Source organism: Octopus sinensis, linkage group LG8 (genome assembly GCF_006345805.1).
Source record: "Octopus sinensis linkage group LG8, ASM634580v1, whole genome shotgun sequence".
Lineage (NCBI taxonomy): Eukaryota > Metazoa > Mollusca > Cephalopoda > Octopoda > Octopodidae > Octopus > Octopus sinensis.
In genome coordinates this window covers 37802930-37825226 of record NC_043004.1, presented here as the reverse complement: position 1 = coordinate 37825226, position 22297 = coordinate 37802930, and the positions used below count along the sequence as shown (strand labels likewise).

At 39.5% G+C, this 22297-nt stretch overlaps 1 protein-coding gene across 1 annotated transcript in view; it reads right to left on the bottom strand.

Annotated features, from left to right (window-relative positions):
- Window positions 1-1053: 1053 nt before the first annotated feature.
- LOC115215080 (carbonyl reductase [NADPH] 1) overlaps window positions 1054-22297 on the bottom strand; it is a 31833-nt gene continuing 10589 nt past the window's right edge. The window contains exons 2-8 of the mRNA XM_029784239.2: window positions 16317-16398; window positions 15118-15296; window positions 14297-14409; window positions 5371-5499; window positions 3111-3252; window positions 2403-2466; window positions 1054-1216 (exon numbers count right to left, since the gene is read on the bottom strand). Of these exons, the coding sequence (XP_029640099.1) occupies window positions 1119-1216; window positions 2403-2466; window positions 3111-3252; window positions 5371-5499; window positions 14297-14409; window positions 15118-15296; window positions 16317-16398 (807 nt within the window). The 3' untranslated portion in view covers window positions 1054-1118. The remainder of the gene's footprint in view (window positions 1217-2402; window positions 2467-3110; window positions 3253-5370; window positions 5500-14296; window positions 14410-15117; window positions 15297-16316; window positions 16399-22297) is intronic.

Genomic DNA, 22297 nt, shown 5'->3' with positions numbered 1-22297 from the left:
TCTCGGAGTGGTTGGCGCTAGGAAGGGCATCCAGCTGTAGAAACACTGCCAGATCAGACTGGGCCTGGTGCAGCCTTCTGGCTTCCCAGACCCCATTTGAACCGTCCAACCCATGCTAGACTGGAAAACGGACGTTAAACGATGATGATGATGATGATGATGATGATGTACTTCATCTCATCCAACAATGCCAACTCTCATGCAGATGACACAACCCTTCTCTAACCTTGGGTAGGGTAGAGGAGACACAATTGCACTAACAGGGAGAATAAGGCAAATGGAGACAATACAGAGAGAAAATGTGACTGCTGCCAGATAGAATGGAAGACCTGGGAAGACATGAGAAGTGATAAAGTTATATTATTGAAACAGAAAAGAGACCTCTGTAGTCCTGTTGTAGACATTTTCTTTAATGCTGGTGGCATGATAAAATGCATCCAGTCAAGACTGTGAAGTGATTGGTGATAAGAACGGCATCCAGATGGAGAAACCTGTCAAAAACGGATCATATGAATAAGATATGAACTCTGCAAACTGCATTGCAAGCTATCCATTTTTGAAAGTAGTAACACCAATAACAAGTGGAACAAAATGGAGGTTATTTAATTTCACATCAGACAACTTCATCAGTATTGGTGACACAATAAAATCCACTCAATACATGCTTTAAAGTAGTTGGCAATAGGAAGAATATTCAGTCACAGAAATAAAAGGTAAGATGTTGTGAGACCCATCCAACGCATTCTAGCATTTAAAAAAATAAATATAGATTGACAATAATAACTATGAGGATTCAGATGCTAAGAGTACATTCAAAACAGGAAATCCAAAATTGAACATCCATTAGAAATCATAACCCTTTTCTCTGGTTAATGCCATGAAGCATTGGCTAAGAATCAACAGTTTGATTCTTATATCATCAATTATTTTAAAATATAGAAATGTATTCTTCATTTAATCTTAGAATAATCTTACAAAAATAAATAAATAAATAAACAAACAAACATTCAATTACAATTAAAATTGTTTATTTTGTAAATATAAATGATTAAATTTCTTTTTTCATGCAGGTATGATTATTTTTCTGTAGATTCAGAAGGAAAACATTTATCTTCTGTTTATTTCCATTCATGAATTTGACGTTCTGATACATAATTACCACGTGGTTCTTTAACATTCGGCGGCAGTAAGGCAAGATACACTGGAGTATCAGCACCTTTATTAAAGAGAAGTGAAAAGAGAGAGGGAGAGAAAAAAATATTTATGACAAAGTTGATATGTTTTAGGAAAAACATAATATATATAATAGAGTTTATATATCTGTTCAATGGGAATGATTCACTCTACTACCATTTTCCAAATTCCTTGCTTTCGGCATTAACTGAGGTGACATCTTGTCACCTAAACAAGTGTATAGAGTGAGAAATATGGAGTAGCAACAGACTAAACCATCAACTTTGTATGAACACTATTACTCAGTTTATAATGCACATTGTACTGAGGAGGAATTACAACTGTGTTTCGTGGTCTGCTACCACAACAGATCCTTTATAGGATCCAGTTAGCTCAAGACATCATCAGGAGGAACCACGTCCGGTTTCGGACCCTACTCTTCTACCGTTTTGACGTGGTGGGGCCCCGCCTCTCTCGGAGGTGTCTTCAGCTCTGGTGTTGGGTGCATGTCTTCTTTCTTCTTCGTTCTTCTGTTCCCTGGCCTCATTTAAATCTAATTGCTTACTCCCATCAACTAAGTCTATGTTTTGCTGCTATTTTCCATATTTCAGTCTTAAGTACCATCGAATTATTACTGATTCCTCATTCCTTAAAGACTTTTATTATTTCTTCACTCCTAAAGATGGTAAGATACCAGAATCATTAGAATAGCAGAAAAAATGTCTAATGGTATTTGTTCCAGTTCTTTGCATTCTAAGTCTAAATACTACAAAGATCAGCTTTGCTTTTCATCCTTCTAGAGAGTGCTTGATAACTCTGATTTATCACCTCTTCCTTTGAGTTGCCTTGAGATTCTAGTTCTATTTATCTCTTACTTTTAATCCCTAATCCATGTTGACTGATGCATTCAGCTAAAAATGAAGCTTTTGTGTAAGCCACATTAGTAGGTTATCTGGTGGTTGGCTGATTTTTTAAAGTTAATGTTGCAAATGATTAAGGTCATTTGCCTCACATTACCTCAGGCAGGATTCTTGACCCCTCTTTATTCTTAGTACCATATCCACAGCCTCCAGGCACATGTCCAATGTGACACACAGCAAAAGGGGTCTCCAGAATCATGTGGTTCTAAAGCAAACTTGTCAACAACACAGCTATGCCCTGTATTTTATACAAACACACTGATCCTCAAAACAAACAAAATTATCAAATAGTTAGATGGAGACTCTTACCTTCGTCTATAGTTTTATGGCCTTTGTGACTTGTCATATCAGTGTCAACATAACCAGGACAGCACTGAAAAAGAGAAGACATATTATTACCATTATTGTGACAGAGACAAAAATGGTAGAATGCAGGAAAATAAATATTGTGGAAGTCAGTTCTATTCCTTTATGTTCACTGTTCAAATACTGCCCATATCAACTTTATTTATTATCCTTCTGGGGTCAACAAAATAAGATATCTGCCTAGTACTGGATAGATAATATTAGCTACACCTCTCTTTTCGAAAACATGCTATCTTACGTCTAATTTAGAAATTATTAATGTTAGTGTTTATTATGGTGGAAGCAGATTCTGTAAAAACACTGGTTGAAATACTTTCTAGCTTTTAGTTAAAATAACCTTACTAAACTGGCCTCAGTCTTCAGAGATATCTTATCTCATACTCTAACCACTCAAACACACTTGACTTGTCTCTCCTCCTCTCATCCAATGCTTAGGCCCTGCCCAAGCCACTTTATCAAATTCTTCTTTTTCAGAATGTCTTTCCTGGAGATGTTAACTTGTAACAGTGTTAGTAAAGTATTAATGGCATCAATTTCATTGGTTTGGAGGCAAAAGCCTTAAGAACTGCCTCTTCAACCAAAACCAGCAAGTAACAAATAGATAAATAAAAATACTTTAAATGAATTATAAAAAATGAAATTGATAATTACCGCATTAACAACAATATCTTCCTTTCCTTCACTGTCAAGAACTTTCTGTTGGATTATAGACATAGCAGTTACTCCCATCTTGGAAACACCATATGCTGTTGAAGGCCAACCTTTTGCAGCATGATCACCATTTTTCACATCACTGATGTAAAAATTTAAAATAAATGAAGTTATGTTGACAAATTAAACATTTAATAATTAACTGTAGTATTGTTGTTTAAACCAAAGTCAATCTGATTGAGTATAACTATGATCAAAGGCATTCTAGCCAATGTGTATTTGTTAAGAAGGTTTGATATGAGAAAGACTCTTAGGTTATCTCTGTGGGGTCACACACAAAATCTAGACAGCATCTAGACAGGCTAAATGACTGGGGATCTCAGAATAGTAGGTTTCAGAGATGAGGTGCAAAGCTCCATCACTGTGTGGACATATCCTGGTGTCCATCAATCACTGACGTAGCTATGGGAAAATAACCCAGCCACTTTGTGATCAAGTCTATTGAGATAGAAGCTAAGGCAATTCACTTTGACAGAAAAGTAATGTGCTATAGGTGGGCTCAACAGTCAAAGGACCAGGTAGCTTTTTACAGCTAGGATATAGGACTTGTTGTCCAGGAACCATCCTTGCCATGCAGTGAGACCATGTGGTTGGGAAGCAAACCTCTTACCACACAGTCAGGTTTGTGCCAATAGTATATACAAAACAAGACAAAACATGAGATTTTTAAGGTTACACATCTCTACAGACTGTGGCACTTAAACCTCTTCATATAGATTTTCATTGCTGAAAATAGTGAACAATTCTTGTTTCTTACAGGTTGAAGACTGACGATGATAGGACATCATCTGATATGATAGCAAGTTTTAGTCAAATGAATCAACCCCAATAGTTGTTTCTTTAAAGCATAGTACTTATTCTATCAGTGCCTTTTGCAGAACTTAGTTACAAGAGTATAAACAAACCAACACCAGTTGTCAGTCGAGCTGAGGAACAAACAAAAAGACACACACACAAGCTTCCATCTGTCTACTAAATTCACTCACAAGGCTTTGATCAGCTTGGGCTACAGTACAAGACACTTGCTCAAGATGCCATGCAGTGAGACTGAACCCAAGACCCTGTGGTTGGGAAGCAAACTTCTTACCACACAGTCAGGTCTGTGCCAATAGTATATATAAAACAAGACAAAACACGAGAGATTGTTAAGGTTACACATCTCTATTGACATTACAATACATTTTGATTATATAATTTACATAGTGTAATTTATATTTTTTTTGTAAATGCAACATAATTAAGATGGTGTAATTAAATATCATAATCAATCCCAGTATATCTATCACAGAGTACATGTCGAAAATGTACTCAGTGGCATATTTAACCCTTTCGATACCAACCTGGCTGAAACTGGCTCTGTAGCACAAATGTTTTGTTTTCATAAGTTTTGCATTAAAATCTTCCACTAAACCTTAGTAACAATTTATGTTCCTAACTAGTTTAAGGATAACTAAGTTATTTTGTTGTATTTAAAATTAACTGAAAGAAACACAGAGCATCTCAAAATAAATACAGTAACGAAAGGGTTAAACTATGGACTCATACCAAATAATACGAGGACAACAACATGAAGAAGAATTCACATGGATAATACAGTTCTATATTTAAGGAATGAGGAATTATGAACATTATTTACATTCGACGTTGTGTTAACAACTATTGAGATGAGGACAAATATCCATCGAATGTAAATAAAGTAAATAAAATATACTTGGAGTTCTAAATACTGGTTAGCTGTTGTGCAATTTAAGTAATAATTTGCACTATATATTTATGTAGGTTTGTGTGTGTGTGTGTGTGTGTGTGTGTGTGTACACACACACACACACATCAACAGTATTGGAAACAATATCAAATGTACAATGAGAATAAACTATAGCTATATATCTCACAGATTTGTTGACAGAGACACATATAGAGACCCACTCTTTCCTTGTTAGCAGTTTTAGTAAAACAATTTAGATGCAGCACGGATTTTTGTCAGTGAACAGGTCGCGGTTTTAAAGCGATGAAAATATTTTGACAAATTAAACTTAAATGTTGAAGTGAATCGAACGGCTTTTGTGGGTTTCTTAAATGGCTTACAAACACCTTCCACGCTGCAATTTAGACTGAACACTACAATAATGTAACTTGAATGTTGTCTTATAAGATTTATGATGGAACTGCATAATATCTCCAAGATGAAATTAATACATACGTGACAAACTGAGCCAGCAAATTTTCTAATTGAGGAATAGTCAGGTCTGCAGAAGTCAATTTCTCTCTCAGTTCTTTTGAGCATTTCTGAAGTGCCATTATGGAGACCATACTGGAAACATTAACCACTCTAAAACATAAAACATAAACATATAAGTTTGACTTTTTTATAAAAGGTAGAGATAGAACAAGGTCAAGGTATTATTGGTTTGCTGACATTGAGTTTTATATGTCTGATTACTAATCTACTTAATTAGATTTTAACACAAAACAATCTTCACTTTAAGACTAAACTACTTCATTTTATTATTTTACTGGTTTCAGTTATTCACCTATGACCATACTGGACCAAAGCTCTCAACAATATAGTTGATTAACATCAACCCCAAAACTTATTGTATAATGCTTATTTTATCAAACCTAGAAGATATATGTATATGCCTGGGTATATATAAATATGAATATATTTGATTAATATCACCTGTAAAACTTATAGCTTGATACTTAGAAGATGTATGTATACAACAGAGTGGTGCTTGTACTCAGAATCTAAAGGAATGCAACTAAATACCACAAGAATACACACATGAAAGATTTTAGATTTTCCAGAAATGAAGACAAGATGTTTGTGGCAACTCCTGCATGGTGAAGCCCTAACTTTCGTAGTCAAAGCAATCAAAGAATTAGGAGAAAGGTCTAATGTGAAAGACAAGCTTAGTAAAGATAAGTTTAAGGCACCGGAAAATAAAATAGATCACAACTGCTGACAGAGATATTGGAAGTAGATACAAATATACTTAGTATACTGAAAGGGAATCAATAGGAACTCTACACAGTCTACGTAGTTCAGGCTATGGGTACAGTGGGATTAAAGGCAGTGGGATTGAAGGTGGCGAGCTGGCAGAAACGTTAGCACGCTGGGCAAAATGCTTAGCGGTATTTCGTCTGTCATTACGTTCTGAGTTCAAATTCCGCCGAGGTTAACTTTGCCTTTCATACTTTCGGGGTCGATAAATAAAGTACCAGTTACGCAATGGGGGTCAATGTAATCGACTTAATCCCTTTGTCTGTCCTTGTTTGTCCCCTCTATGTTCAGCCCCTTGTGGGCAGCAAAGAAATATATAAGGCAGACTGACAGAAAAGAAAGACTTCATATTTAATAGATGTATAGGAGTTGTTGTAAGTAAATACTTCAATTGCTCAGAAAGGAAGGTAGAAGTAGTTGAGAGCTCCAGCTACCTTTGAGATCCATTCAGCCACAGAAGTAAGTGTTGTGAAAGTTTAGCAGCAAGAGTAGAGTGGGAAAAGTTCAGCTGTTGGCAACAAAAAGCTTCTCTTCCTGAATAGAGCATGGATTGTATGTTAAGATTTATGTATATGGTAGTTAAACATGGGCATTAATCCCCTAATATATACTCTTTTACTTGTTTCAGTCATTTGACTGTGGCCATGCTGGAGCACTGCCTTTAGTCGAGCAAATCGACCACAGGACTTATTCTTTGTTAGCCTAGTACTTATTCTATCGGTCTCTTTTGCCGAACCGCTAAGTTACAGGGACGTAAACACACCAGCATCGGTTATCAAGAGATGTTGGAGGGGACAAACACAGGCACACAAACATACATACATATATATATATATATCTTGCCAGAAAAAGGGAAAGATGGCTGCTTATAAATGCCAAAACCTTCCCAAGTGAAGAATGCACCCCACAACATAGACTGGTAGTTAGTGACTTTAGGATCAGGACTAAGAGGGCGACTAGAAGACGACCAACATGGAGAAGAAGGGTCTGGAAGCTTAAAGACCCTGCGAATGGACAGAGATTTAGAGATATGTTATTTGAAGCTTTAGACGAAATGGAAGGGAGTATAGCTACGCATGGGGTAGAAGACAACTGGACGCTTCTGAGGGACAACCTGCTGAAAGCGCTGACCAGATCTGTGGCTGGTGCAAAGTCCCCTTAAGACCCAAAATAACGTGGTGGTGGAACAATATTGTTGACAGGGCTATTAGACAAAAGAAAAGGCTTGGAAGGCCTGGAAGAACGGTGGTGGGCTAGCAGGAAGTGTATCAGTCTGCCAGAAGGGAAGCCAGGAGACAGGTCTATCTAGCCAGAGGGGAGCAGAGAAGGAAAAATTTGCCAATGTCTGCGTCGTGAGGATGAAGACTTGAGGTATTCGTGTGTTGCAAGACAGTGTGTGAGAGAGAATCGTGACGTGGTAGGAGAGAAATGTGTTCGCAAGGAGGACGGTTCACTTGCACTTAATGAGGGTGCAAAGAGAGAGACTTGGAGACGCCACTATGATAGGTTGCTGAATGAAGAAAATGAATGGGATAAAGAGAGTCTGCCGAATGTCGACCCAACAGAGGGACCAGCAATCCGAGTTAACAGTCCTTAGTAGATAAGGCAATTAGAAGCATGAAAAAAGGGAAAAGCCCCAGGCCCATCAGGAATTACTGCAGAGATGCTCAAAATATCTGGTGGTGTCGGCTATAGCTTAGTCACCCGTATAGTTAACCAGGTGATACACGAGGGGGTCATACCCAATGACTGGTGTAGCAGCATAATAGTCAACTGCTACAAAGGTAAAGGCGACGCCCTAGAGACAAATAACTACAGGGGCATCAAGCTGCTGGATCAGGTAATGAAGGTTACGGAGAGGGTTGTAGCCCAACTAATTAGAGAGAGAGTTACCTTAGATGATATGCAGTTTGGGTTCGTGCCAGGGAAAAGTACTACTGATGCTATATCCTGGTAAGACAGCTGCAGGAGAAATACCTAGCCAAAGATAAGCCCTTGTACCTGGCTTTTGTGTTGACTTGGAGAAAGCCTTTGACAGGGTCCCCGGTCCCTTATCTGGTGGTCAATGAGGAAACTAGGGATAGAAGAATGGTTGGTGAGAGCTGTGCAAGCCATGTACAGAGACGCTGCTAGTAAGGTGAGGTGTGGGAACGAGTACAGTGAAGAATTCCAGGTAGAGGTTGGGGTCCACCAAGGTTCAGTCCTCAGTCCCCTCCTATTTATCATAGTCCTCCAGGCAATAACGGAGGAATTCAAGACAGGTTGCCCCTGGGAGCTCCTCTATGCTGATGACCTTGCTCTAATTGCTGAGTCATATCAGAACTGGAGGAGAAGTTCCAGGTGTGGAAACAAGGATTAGAATCGAAGGGCCTTAGAATCAACCTAGCCAAAACCAAAGTTCTAATAAGTAGGAAGGTAGATCAATCACAAACGCCTTCAGGTAGATGGCCCTGCTCGATCTGTAAAAAGGTTGTAGGTAGAAACTCTATAAGATGCACCAAGTGTAAGCTATGGACACATAAGAGGTGCAGCAATGTCAAAGGAAGGCTAACTAGGAAAATAGTTTTTGTCTGTGGCAAATGCTCAGGAGCAATAAACACTGGAAATATGCAGAGACCAACTTCTGCCACGTTCCAGGGAGACAAACTAGAAGTAGTTGATAGCTTCCGCTACCTAGGAGACCAAGTCAGTAGCGGGGGTGGGTGTGCTGAAAGTGTAACTGCTAGAGTAAGAATAGCCTGGGCAAAGTTTAGAGAGCTCTTACCCTGCTGGTGACAAAAGGCCTCTCGCTCAGAGTAAAAGGCAGACTGTATGATGCATGTGTAGTACAGCCATGCTACATGGTAGTGAAACATGGGCCGTGACTGCTGAGGATATGCGTAAGCTCGCAAGAAATGAAGCCAGTATGCTCCGATGGATGTTGTAATGTCAGTGTTCATAATCGTCAGAGTGTAAGTTCCTTGAGAGAAAAGCTGAACCTAAGAAGCGTCAGTTGTGGCGTGCAAGAGAGACGGCTGCGCTGGTATGGTCATGTGACAAGAAAGATGAAGATAGTTGTGTGCAAAAGTGCTACACCCTAGCAGTGGAGGGAACCTGTGGAAGAGGTAGACCCAGGAAAACCTGGGACGAGGTGGTGAAGCACGACCTTCGAACTTTAGGTCTCACTAAGGAAATGTCTAGAGACCGAGACCTATGGAAGTATGCTGTGAATGAGAAGACCGGCAAGACTAGTCAGGCCATAACCCGTGGCCCCGACCTGGGACGTAGTCAGTCCTGTGCATACCTTCCTTCTTGTGACACTTATGAAGACCGTTGAGGCAAGTGAAAATCAAAATCAAATCAAAACAAATCAAAATAGATGAACATCAGTGGAATTGTATTCTTTGTGGTACCAGTGCCGGTGGCACACAAGAAAACCACCCAAACGTGGCCGTAACCAGTACCGCATCGACTGGCCTCCGTGCTGTGGGCACAACAAACACCATCCGATCGTGGCCGTTCGCCAGCCTCATCTGGCACCTGTGCCGGTGGCACATAAAGACACCATCCGAAGACCCGGCGACGTAGTCAGTCCACCTGTGCATACCTTCCCTCTTATGACACTTGTGAAGACCTGTTGAGGCAAGTGTGTGACACTTGTGAAGACCTGTTGAGGCAAGTGAAAATCAAATCAAAATCAAATCAAACCAAATCAAAATAGATGAATATCAATGGAATTTGTATCTTTGTGGTTCCAGTACCGGTGGCACACAAGAAAACCATCCGAAGGGGCACAACAAACACCATCCGATCGTGGCCGTTCGCCAGCCTCATCTGGCACCTGTGCCGGTGGCACATAAAGACACCATCCGAAGACCCGGCGACGTAGTCAGTCCACCTGTGCATACCTTCCCTCTTATGACACTTGTGAAGACCTGTTGAGGCAAGTGTGTGACACTTGTGAAGACCTGTTGAGGCAAGTGAAAATCAAATCAAAATCAAATCAAACCAAATCAAAATAGATGAATATCAATGGAATTGGTATCTTTGTGGTTCCAGTACGGTGGCAAACAAGAAAACCATCCGAAGTGGCCGTAGCTGGTACCGCATCGACTGGCCTCCGTGCTGGGGCACAACAAACACCATCTGATCGTGGCCGTTCGCCAGCCTCACTGGCACCTGTGTCGGTGGCACATAAAAACACCATCCAAAGACCCGGCGACGTAGTCAGTCCACCTGTGCATACCTTCCCTCTTATGACACTTGTGAAGACCTGTTGAGGCAGAGAGGCAAGTGTGGACACTTGTGAAGACCTGTTGAGGCAGAGGCAAGTGTGTGACACTTGTGGAGACCTGTTGAGGCAAGTGTGTGACACGCGTGACACTTGTGAAGACCTGTTGAGGCAAGTGAAAATCAAACCAAATCAAAATAGATGAACATCAATGGAATTTGTATTTTGTGGTGAAGACCTGTTGAGGCAGAGGCAAGTGTGTGACACTTTGTGAAGACCTGTGAGGCAGAGGCAAGTGTGTGACACTTGTGGAGACCTGTTGAGGCAAGTGTGTGACACGCGTGACACTTGTGAAGACCTGTTGAGGCAAGTGAAAATCAAACCAAATCAATAGATGAACATCAATGGAATTTGTATCTTGTGGTTCCAGTACCGGTGGCACACAAGAAAACCATCCGATCGTGGCCGTTCGCCAGCCACATCTGGCACCTGTGTCGGTGGCACATAAAGACACCATCCGAAGACCCGGTGACGTAGACAGTCCACTGTGCATACCTTCCTTCTTGTGACACTTGTGAAGACCTGTTGAGGCAAGTGACACTTGTGAAGACCTGTTGAGGCAAGTGAAAATCAAATCAAAATCAAATCAAACCAAATCAAAATAGATGATATCAATGGAATTGTATCTTTGTGGTTCCAGTACCGGTGGCACACAAGAAAACCATCCGAAGGGGCAAACAAACACCACGATCGTGGCCGTTCGCCAGCCTCATCTGGCACCTGTGCCGGTGGCACACATAGACACCATCCGAAGACCGGCGACGTAGTCAGTCCACCTGTGCATACCTTCCCTCTTATGACACTTGTGAAGACCTGTTGAGGCAAGTGTGTGACACTTGTGAAGACCTGTTGAGGCAGTGAAAATCAAATCAAAATCAAATCAAACCAATCAAAATAGATGAATATCAATGGAATTTGTATCTTTGTGGTTCCAAGTACCGGTGGCACACAAGAAAACCATCGAAGTGGCCGTAGCTGGTACCGCATCGACTGGCCTCCGTGCTGTGGGCACAACAAACACCATCTGATCGTGGCCGTTCGCCAGCCTCACCTGGCACCTGTGTCGGTGGCACATAAAAACACCATCCAAAGACCGGCGACGTAGTCAGTCCACCTGTGCATACCTTCCTCTTATGACACTTGTGAAGACCTGTTGAGGCAGAGGCAAGTGTGTGACACTTTGTGAAGACCTGTTGAGGCAGAGGCAAGTGTGTGACACTTGTGGAGACCTGTTGAGGCAAGTGTGTGACACGCGTGACACTTGTGAAGACCTGTTGAGGCAAGTGAAAATCAAACCAAATCAAAATAGATGAACATCAATGGAATTTGTATCTTTGTGGTGAAGACCTGTTGAGGCAGAGGCAAGTGTGTGACACTTTGTGAAGACCTGTTGAGGCAGAGGCAAGTGTGTGACACTTGTGGAGACCTGTTGAGGCAAGTGTGTGACACGCGTGACACTTGTGAAGACCTGTTGAGGCAAGTGAAAATCAAACCAAATCAAAATAGATGAACATCAATGGAATTTGTATCTTTGTGGTTCCAGTACCGGTGGCACACAAGAAAACCATCCGATCGTGGCCGTTCGCCAGCCACATCTGGCACCTGTGTCGGTGGCACATAAAGACACCATCCGAAGACCCGGTGACGTAGACAGTCCACCGTGCATACCTTCCTTCTTGTGACACTTGTGAAGACCTGTTGAGGCAAGTGACACTTGTGAAGACCTGTTGAGGCAAGTGAAAATCAAAATCAAATCAAAACAAATCAAAATAGATGAACATAAATGGAATTTGTATCTTGTGGGTACCAGTGCCGGTGGACAGGCACACAGAAAATCATCCGAACGTGGCCGTAGCCAGTACCGCATAGACTGGCCTCCGTGCTTTGGGGACGTAACAAACACCATCCGATCGTGGCCGTCCGCCAGCCTCATCTGGCACCTGTGTCGGTGGCACATAAAAACACCATCCGAGCGTGGCCGTCTGCCAGCCTCGTCTGGCACCTGCCAGCCTCATCTGGCACCTGTGTCGGTGGCACATAAAAAAAACCATCCGAGCGTGGCCGTCTGCCAGCTCGTCTGGCACCTGTGTCGGTGGCAATAAAAAACACCATCCGAGCGTGGCCGTTCGCCAGCCTCGTCTGGCACCTGTGTCGGTGGCACATAAAATCACCCACTACACTCTCGGAGTGGTTGGCGTTAGGAAGGGCATCCAGCTGTAGAAACACTGCCAGATCTGACTGGCCTGGTGCAGCCTTCGGGCTCCCCAGACCCCAGTTGAACCGTCCAACCCATGCTAGCATGGAAAACGGACGCTAAATGATGATGATGATGATGATGATATATATATATATACGACAGGCTTCTTTCAGTTTCCATCTACCAAATCCATTCACAAGGCTATGGTCAGCCCAAGACTACAGTAGAAGACACTTGCCCAAGGTGCCATGCAGTGGGACTGAACCCGGAACCATGTGGTTGGTAAACAAGCTACTTACCACACAGCCACTCCTACGCCTATATATATGAAGTTTGAAAAGAAGTGAGGTAAGCATATTCTACTAGATGAGTAATATCAGCATATCATGAACGACTGTTTGTAGAGAGAAAACTTGGCATTAGAATATCAGCCATAATGTACAGAAAAGATAGTTCTGGTATGGGCATGCCATACACAAGGACACTAACTGGATGTAAAAATGCCAAATATGCCAGTGGAGGGAGTTTTCAGAAGACTAAAGAACAGGTGAGTAAAAGTAAGAAAGTGGACTGCACAAAAGGAAATTACAGAGGAATGTAATAAATGGATAAAACACTATGTTGATATGGATCTGTCCAATCACTGACAATTTGGAAAACTAAAGGTGTAATGATGATGATGATGATGAGGCTGATGAGTTGCTCAATGTTTTATTAACATCATTCACTTTTCATTAAATGAACCACACATCCTGTATGTAGAAATATTTATGAGGTGTCTATATGTAAGTGAAAGAGATGTGACATTGACAGTGGGATGGGGACTTTATTTCAGAAAATTAAATATTGCAACAGTCCAATTCCTGGTTATATATTCTTATTAATGTATGTTGTTAACCCAAAACAACCTTTGCTGCAAGACTAGGTACTATTTTTATATAATTACTTTTACTTGTTTCAGTCTTTTGACTGTGGCCATGCTGGAGCACCGCCTTTAGTCGAGCAAATCGACCCCAGGACTTATTCTTTGGAAGCCTAGTACTTATTCTGTCGGTCACTTTTGCTGAACCACTAAGTTAGGGGACGTAAACACACCAGCATCAATTGTCAAGCGATGTTGAGGGGGGTGGACAAACACAGACACAAAAACATATACACATACATACATATATATATATATATATATATATATATATATATATACGACGGGCTTCTTTCAGTTTTCATCTACCAAATCCACTCACAAGGCTTTGGTTGGCCCGAGTCTATAGTAGAAGACACTTGCCCAAGGTGCCACACAGTGGGACTGAACCCAGAACCATGTAGTTCGTAAGCAAGCAACTACTTACCACACAGCCACTCCTACACCTATGAGATTTTATTTAAAGAGTAACAAAATAGATTCTTGATCATGTGCTAGTTCTTTATTATATGATCTCATTAATTTGGTTTCCAACCTGAGATAATCCTCACAGAAAGTCTAAATTTTTTTTTAATATTATGTGTAAAAGGTTACACCACATGCTGTGAGGTGCCAAAAAATAATAATCTACACATAGATGAAACAGAAAGATTCACAGGGAAAGCAGTATAAAGACTAGAATAAAGACACCCCCACATACACACCTTCTGCGTATATACATGTGTAAACATACCTAGCATGAGGACGCAACAGGGGAAAGATTTGTTGACAAACATCCAAAGTTCCAGCGAAGTTACATTTCAATGACACCTCTGCTTGTTCAGTGAAAGGAGCAGTTGATGCTTGCTAGAATATAAAAAATACAAAATTTATTTGAAGTTAATTTATTATTACATGGAAAAATGCAAGCAAGAGAAATAATATTCTTAAAATTATAAACATAGAAAAGTACAGGACAAGTTATTACACCTGGAAAAGTTCAGGACAAGTTATTACATCTGGTAAAGTACAGAACAAGAACATTTTTACTTAAAATACTGTAGCTAAGGATAAAATTTCAAATAAAATACTAAGATTTAGAAAATATTAGCTTTTATTAAAACTAAAAAATTTATTACAAGTTATTACTTGTTACTTCTATTAAAAATAAAAAAATAACTAAGTTAAAATATATTTTGCACTTTTAAATTTTAAAAATTCATTTTTTAAAATTATTAATTGATAATTAGAAATTCGAAAATAAGTTATAAAAAATAATAGTGCTACATAATTAGTACAATAAATAGAATATATTACAGTAAAATCTACCTATAACAACAAATTCACAGTAAAATTTGCTTGAGTTATTGCCTAAATTACTGTCAAGTCTTCACATTTTTAGTCTTCACCCAATGCCTATTTTTTACATAATGAATTTGCCTACCATATATATTATTCTATTTTGCATAAAACTTTAGCTATATTGGTACATCTGGCTCTCAATTTTAAAGCTTGGAAGAGGATTGACCTAGAGCTAAAACACAAAAGCAACTAGTACAGAAAGGTGGATACTACCTTGTAAGCTATACCAGCATTGTTGACAAGGATATCAAGGCCTCCATAAGTTTCTTTCAAATAGTTTGCTAAAGCAGAAATACTTTTAGTGTCTGTGATGTCAAGTTGATGGAATTTGGCCTGACATCCTTCTTTGCCAAGTTCTGCAATAGCTGCTTCCCCACGTCCAACATCACGAGCTTGAGAAAATGAGAGAAAGACAGTGGAAAGTTTTGGAGAATTGACAAAATCTACATAATACACAGTCTGGAGGTAAAGATTAATTTATTCTATAGTTAATTCACATATAATATTCACTCATGTATAATTCTCACTACTAATTATAGACAATGAAACCTCAGTGAAAATATAAATTGTATATAATACAGATTGGTTCTTCTTTAGAAATAGAAAAATAAAAAGAATTTAGTCAGATTTAATATTATTGTTGTATAAAATCTGAAGACAAAGCAAAAAGTAATTTTGAAAGTGATATTTAAATTTGATTGGTTTAGGCAATAAAAGGTGTCCAGGAGTGCCTTAAATCACAACCAGTAACTTTTTTTTGCAATTTTTATCCACCTGAAGATCTAAATCAAAGTTGATGCGTCCCAGTTGATGTGTGCTCTTGTTAACTTTTGATTCTCCTTCAGTACAGTACTTGCCACTCTGACACAAGCCTGGTAACATCTTAGATTGTGGTTTTAGCTATTGTTTCTGTTCTTCATATTTAGCTTGTTTTTCATTGTCTTGTACAAGGGTATTCAAACTTTTCTGTTACCATACCCTGTCATCATGTCAAGAGATGTTAGTGTAACCCAATGGGAAGAATATAGTGTAAAATGGTTGGAGACCACTGAACAGGCAACAGAAATGTAATATTTATTACCAATTCAATTTAAACAGTTCAGATCCTGCTGCAATCAACTTTGTCTTTCAACCTTCTAGGGTCAGCAAAATAAAATGCCTGTCAAGTACTGGGTTTAATATAATCAATTGCCCCCATCTCTCCAAACACAAATTCTCAGCCTTGCACTTTTATTACTTTTAAAAGATATAAATTTCATTAAACTTAGTATTACATTTTTAATAAGACAGATTAACTAGTCAGTAATGGTTCCACTGTTTTTACAAACTTCACTCACCAGCCACAATTTTTGTGGCATACTCTTTGGAGTGCACGTACTCCAACTTGAGAACAATAATAATAATAAGCTTACCTGTTGCTATCACATCTCCTTTGAACTTTTTACACAGAGCTCTGACAATGGCATAGCCAATCCCTTTATTACTTCCTGTTACCTGGTGAGGAGGCAAATTAAAAAATCATTACATATCTTTGAGATGAGTTCTTGCAAATAAAATTACATCAAGTAATACTAAAGTACCTGAGCCATCAATAATGACAGAGTTATTGTTGAGAAACATTTCTTAAGTGAGCGTGAGGAGGTACTAACACACCTTGGCTTTCTGAATTTTCTGTGTTCCTAACTCTAATCCAGATTAGGTCATGTCAGTGTAGCATACACATGATAGAGCAACATCAAAACTTCTTTTGATAGTTGCGATGCCGGGTGAATCATCTGAACTTATAAACATTAAAACACTAAGACACATTGAAGATAAGAGAATGAACTTTTGAATACAAAAAAATAAACAAGACAACTCCAGCAAGTAAGTGGAGGCCTTGTTTGAAAATTTAGAGTGATATTGTTCTAAAGTAAGACAGCAACTTACCTCAAAAGAACTTTTCAGATTACAGTAATGATGAAGAAATCTCACAAATGTTGTGATGCATGACAAATTATGAAAATTTATGATTAAAACACAAGTTAAGCATTAAGAAAGCAGAATAAATTTTCAAATACAGACAACAAACAGAACTAAAAAGAGACACTATTGCAGTAAGAAAATAGAAATGCTGTTGGGTAATTTAGAAAAGTTCAGACTGTTTCATTAAGCATTATGAGATCCTTGAAGGGTTTTAAGTTCAACCCCAGGACTTATTAAACACATCAACACTGGTTGTCAAGCAGTGGTGGAGGATAAGGGCATTGGTGCAAACAGGAAAAAACAGAACTCTAGATATGAGTATAGGTATATATATCAATTATTGTGTGTTGTTAGCGATTGTGCTGGTATATATATTACTTTCATTATTCAAAAATTACATTTGCTCTTCTTTTAACATAATTGTATTTCACAAAAGTAATTTAATATCATCATCATCATCATCATTTAACGTCCGCTTTCCATGCTAGCATGGGTTGGACGGTTCAACTGGGGTCTGGGGAGCCCAAAGGCTGCACCAGGCCAGTCAGATCTGGCAGTGTTTCTACAGCTGGATGCCCTTCCTAACGCCAACCACTCCGAGAGTGTAGTGGGTGATTTTATGTGCCACCGACACAGGTGCCAGACGAGGCTGGCGAACGGCCACGCTCGGATGGTGTTTTTATGTGCCACCGACACAGGTGCCAGACGAGGCTGGCGAACGGCCACGCTCGGATGGTGTTTTTATGTGCCACCGACACAGGTGCCAGACGAGGCTGACGAACGGCCACGATCGGATGGTGTTTCTTACGTGCCCACAGCACGGAGGCCAGTCGATGCGGTACTGGCTACGGCCACGTTCGGATGGTTTTCTTGTGTGCCACCGGCACTGGTACCACAAAGATACAAATTCCATTGATGTTCATCTATTTTGATTTGATTTGATTTGATCACTTGTCTCAACAGGTCTTCACAAGTGTCACAAGAAGGAAGGCATGCACAGGTGAACTGACTACGTCCCAGGTAGAGGCCACGGGTTATGGCCTGACTAGTCTTGCCGGGTCTTCGGATGGTGTTTTTATGTGCCTCCGACACAGGTGCCAGATGGATGGTGTTTGTTACGTGCCCACAGCACAGAGGCCAGTCGATGCAGTACTGGCTACGGCCACGTTCGGATGGTTTTCTTGTGTGCCACCGGCACTGGTACCACAAAGATACAAATTCCATTGATGTTCATCTATTTTGATTTGATTTGATCTGATTTGATCACTTGTCTCAACAGGTCTTCACAAGTGTCACAAGAAGGAAGGCATGCACAGGTGAACTGACTACGTCCCAGGTAGAGGCCACGGGTTATGGCCTGACTAGTCTTGCCGGGTCTTCGGATGGTGTTTTTATGTGCCACCGACACAGGTGCCAGATGAGGCTGGCGAACGGCCACGATCGGATGGTGTTTGTTATGAGCCCACAGCACAGAGGCCAGTCGATGTTCGGATACAAATTCATAAAAACCATGTTCGGATGGTTATCTTGTGTGCCACCGGCCCTGGTACCACAAAGATACAAATTCCATTGATGTTCATCTATTTTGATTTGTTTTGATTTGATCACTTGCCTCAACAGGTCTTCACAAGTGTCACAAGAAGGTAGGTATGCACAGGCGGACTGACTACGTCCCAGGTAGGGGCCACGGGTTATGGCCTGACTAGTCTTGCCGGGTCTTCAGATGGTGTTTTTATGTGCCACCGACACAGGTGCCTGATGAGGCTGGCGAACGGACATGATCGGATGGTGTTTGTTACGTGCCCACAGCACGGAGGCCAGTCGATGCGGTACTGGCTACAGCCACGTTCGGATGGTTTTCTTGTGTGCCACCGGCACTGGTACCATAAAGATACAAATTCCATTGATGTTCATCTATTTTATTTTGATTTTCACTTTCACTTGCCTCAAAAGGTCTTCACAAGTGTCACAAGAAGGAAGGTATGCACAGGTGGACTGACTACGTCCCAGGTTGGGGCCACGGATTATGGCCTGACTAGTCTTGCCGGGTCTTCGGATGGTGTTTTTATGTGCCACCGACATAGGTGCCTAGTCTTGCCGGGTCTTCGGATGGTGTTTTTATGTGCCACCGACACAGGTGCCGGATGTTTATCAAGAGGAAATGGCCAAGTTTTAACAAAAAGAAAATCAGTACGGAAAAGATAAGCAACAGAAAGAGATAAGCAGGAAGAAATCAAAAAAACATGAGCTTAACATTGAGGAAGGAGCATTAAATAAACAGATCAATACAGAAAAGAAAGTGAAAATCCTCCATAGGATACACTATTTAAATAGGGTGATTAGTCAAAACAAGAAGAAAGTAGCTGGTCCACTGCTGTACCTTTGCTTTAAACACATAAACATCTCCTTTTAATAGGTGTGTATGTGTGAGGGAGAGAGGAGGGGAAGGAGAGTTTAAAAAGATAGAGAGAGGGTATCCAATACACATAGGAAAGTATATTAAAAAAAACAAGTCATCTTGTTCTTGCTAAAAGAATTACACAAGGTGAGAGACTTCGGAGTTTCCATATGAAATCACTGTGATACAGGTCTATATTTTTAAATGTCTTACTTTGAAAAATTGCATTCGGTGGGATTAGTAATATTTTTGGTAGAAATGACTGATTGTCCCTCTTAGCGTTTGGCATGTATGTATAATGCCTTCTGGCATGTATGTATAATGCCCTCTATATATAAATTAATATGTTCAATAAGAAATAATTATTTTCGAAATTTTTTTCTCTTATGAGGTTTTTACGCTATCTACCTGACAATTTCTTGTTAAGTTTTCCTTATTAAGTAGTTGTCCTTAATTGCTAAATTTTTATTCCGAAAAAACTTTTCCTCTCCCGAAATGTAATTCGTAAAAGTTTGCCATTTACCCGGATGTAATATATGTAAACTCACCCATGTGCTTCGTTGATGTTGATCAGTTAGCTGGTCGGCTTAAGCGGGGCAGGGTCGTTGTTTATTTATAATACATTCAGGCCTGCTGATGATTACGTAAGTATGAAATCACTGTGATACAGGTCTATATTTTTAAATGTCTTACTTTGAAAAATTGCATTCGGTGGGATTAGTAATATTTTTGGTAGAAATGACTGATTGTCCCTCTTAGCGTTTGGCATGTATGTATAATGCCTTCTGGCATGTATGTATAATGCCCTCTATATATAATTATATATATATATATATATATATTATATATATATATATATATATATAGTTAATCCAAACATGAAAACACAACAACACGAGACCGTGGAACAAGTATAGTGTTATTGGATGCTCAGGAAAGGAAAGAAAGAAGGATATATATATATATATATAATATATATATATATATATATATATATATATGTGTGTGTGTGTGTGTGTGTGACCGCGTGTGTACCGTTGGCGATTTTTTTCCCTCTGTCTTCCCTTCTCTGGATCTTTCCAACAAAGAACTCCGCTTGAAACGTTAAATCCTCCTTCTTCTTTTCCTTCCTGAGCAACCAATAATACTATATTTGTTCCACGTCCTCGCGTGGTTGTGTTTTCATGTTTGGATTAACTTTATATATATATAAGTATATAGTTTAACTTATAAAATAAAGTTCAACAAATTCAATCCTATTTTTTGTAAACAGAGGAGATTAGATATTAATATGGATTGAAATTATTTTTATTCATGTAGCTATATGATCGTTTCATACAGAAAGACAATGAATTCATTTTAAGAATCTGGGTTGTCAAAAAGTATTCATCAGTAGCAAAAATTAAGGAAACGGTAAAAAAAAGCTAAGACACTTGCCCAAAGTGCATGTAGTGGGACTGAACCCATAACCATGTGGTTGGAAAGCAAGTTTCTTACCACACAGCCACCTTCTGTGCCTACATCAACTTTTGCTTAATATAATGTGCATACTTTACTTATACATTAAGGGTGGTGTTGCTAAATAAAATGAGCAGGCTAGTGTTTATTAAAAAGAGATTTCCATTCATGTGACACTGTTCTGGATACATTCAGGACAAAAGCTAACACATCAATTGTTGCTATTTATACATGTCATTGTATTTAACAGGTTCTCTATTTGAAAACAGAATTCCCAATTCAGGTCACTGCTAATTCTGTATTTAGATTTTTTTAAAGTTTGTACGCTTTCACTGGTTTTGCTGTTGAGTCTCAACTCAGTCCTAATCAGGCAAACTTAGCGGTTAAAAGAAACTTGTTTACCCGTAAAATCCCCACAACATACACATTCTGTTTTGTCCTGTACTGTCCATACTGTTTTTCTTAATATAAACTCTTTGTGACCAATAAAAAAAAGAATCATTATGGTTATTATTATCATTATTATGGTTATTATTATCATTATTATTATTAATATTAGAAATTGTGTTGCATTACTCTCTCTTTTTACTCTTTTACTTGTTTCAGTCATGTGACTGTGGCCATGCTGGAGCACCGCCTTTAGTCGATCAAATCGACCCCAGGACTTATTCTTTGTAAGCCTAGTACTTATTTTATCGGTCTCTTTTTTGCCGAACCGCTAAGTTACGGGGACGTAAACACACCAGCATTGTCAAGGTTGTCAAGCGATGTTGGGGGGACAAACACAGACACACAAACACGCACATACATATATATATACATATATATGAAGGGCTTCTTTCAGTTTCCATCTACCAAATCCACTCACAAGGCTTTGGTCGGCCCGAGGCTATAGTAGAAGACACTTACCCAAGGTGCCCCGCAGTGGGACTGAACCCGGAACCATGTGGTTGGTAAGCAAGCTACTTACTACACAGCCACTCCTATGCCTATTTGTCTACTAATAACTAGTATCTTCAAATTGGTAGGGTTTGATTTGAGGATTCAATCAAGAAAGGACTTTCAAAGACCTGTTTGCCTGAATGGGTGTTTATTCAGTTTTTAAACTATCATCATCATTTTGATCAACATCATTATCACTTTCCTTCCTCTTTCATTCTGTATCCCTATTCAACTATGAAAGAGAGATGTATCTTTGAATAAAGACTTGATTTGTTATAACCCATCCCAGCTCGGTAAGCAGATGTCCAACAAAATTGATAATGCTGATAGTAACAGAGAAGTATCAAGCTAAAAGGATTTTCAAAACATGAATATCTTGCAGATAGAAATCAAAAGTGAAAGACCAAAGATGTTCAGCAGCACTTTTATCTGTATCTGGAGAATGAGGCACTAACCATGATATTTACAGGCTCCACAAGATAAGTGAGCTTGAAGCTCTTAATGTTATGTTTAACCCTTTCATTACTGTATTTATTTTGAGATGCTCTGTATTTCTTTCAATTACTTTAAATATAACAAAGAATTTAGTAAAATAACTTAGTTATCATTCAGCTAGTGTTAGGAATATAA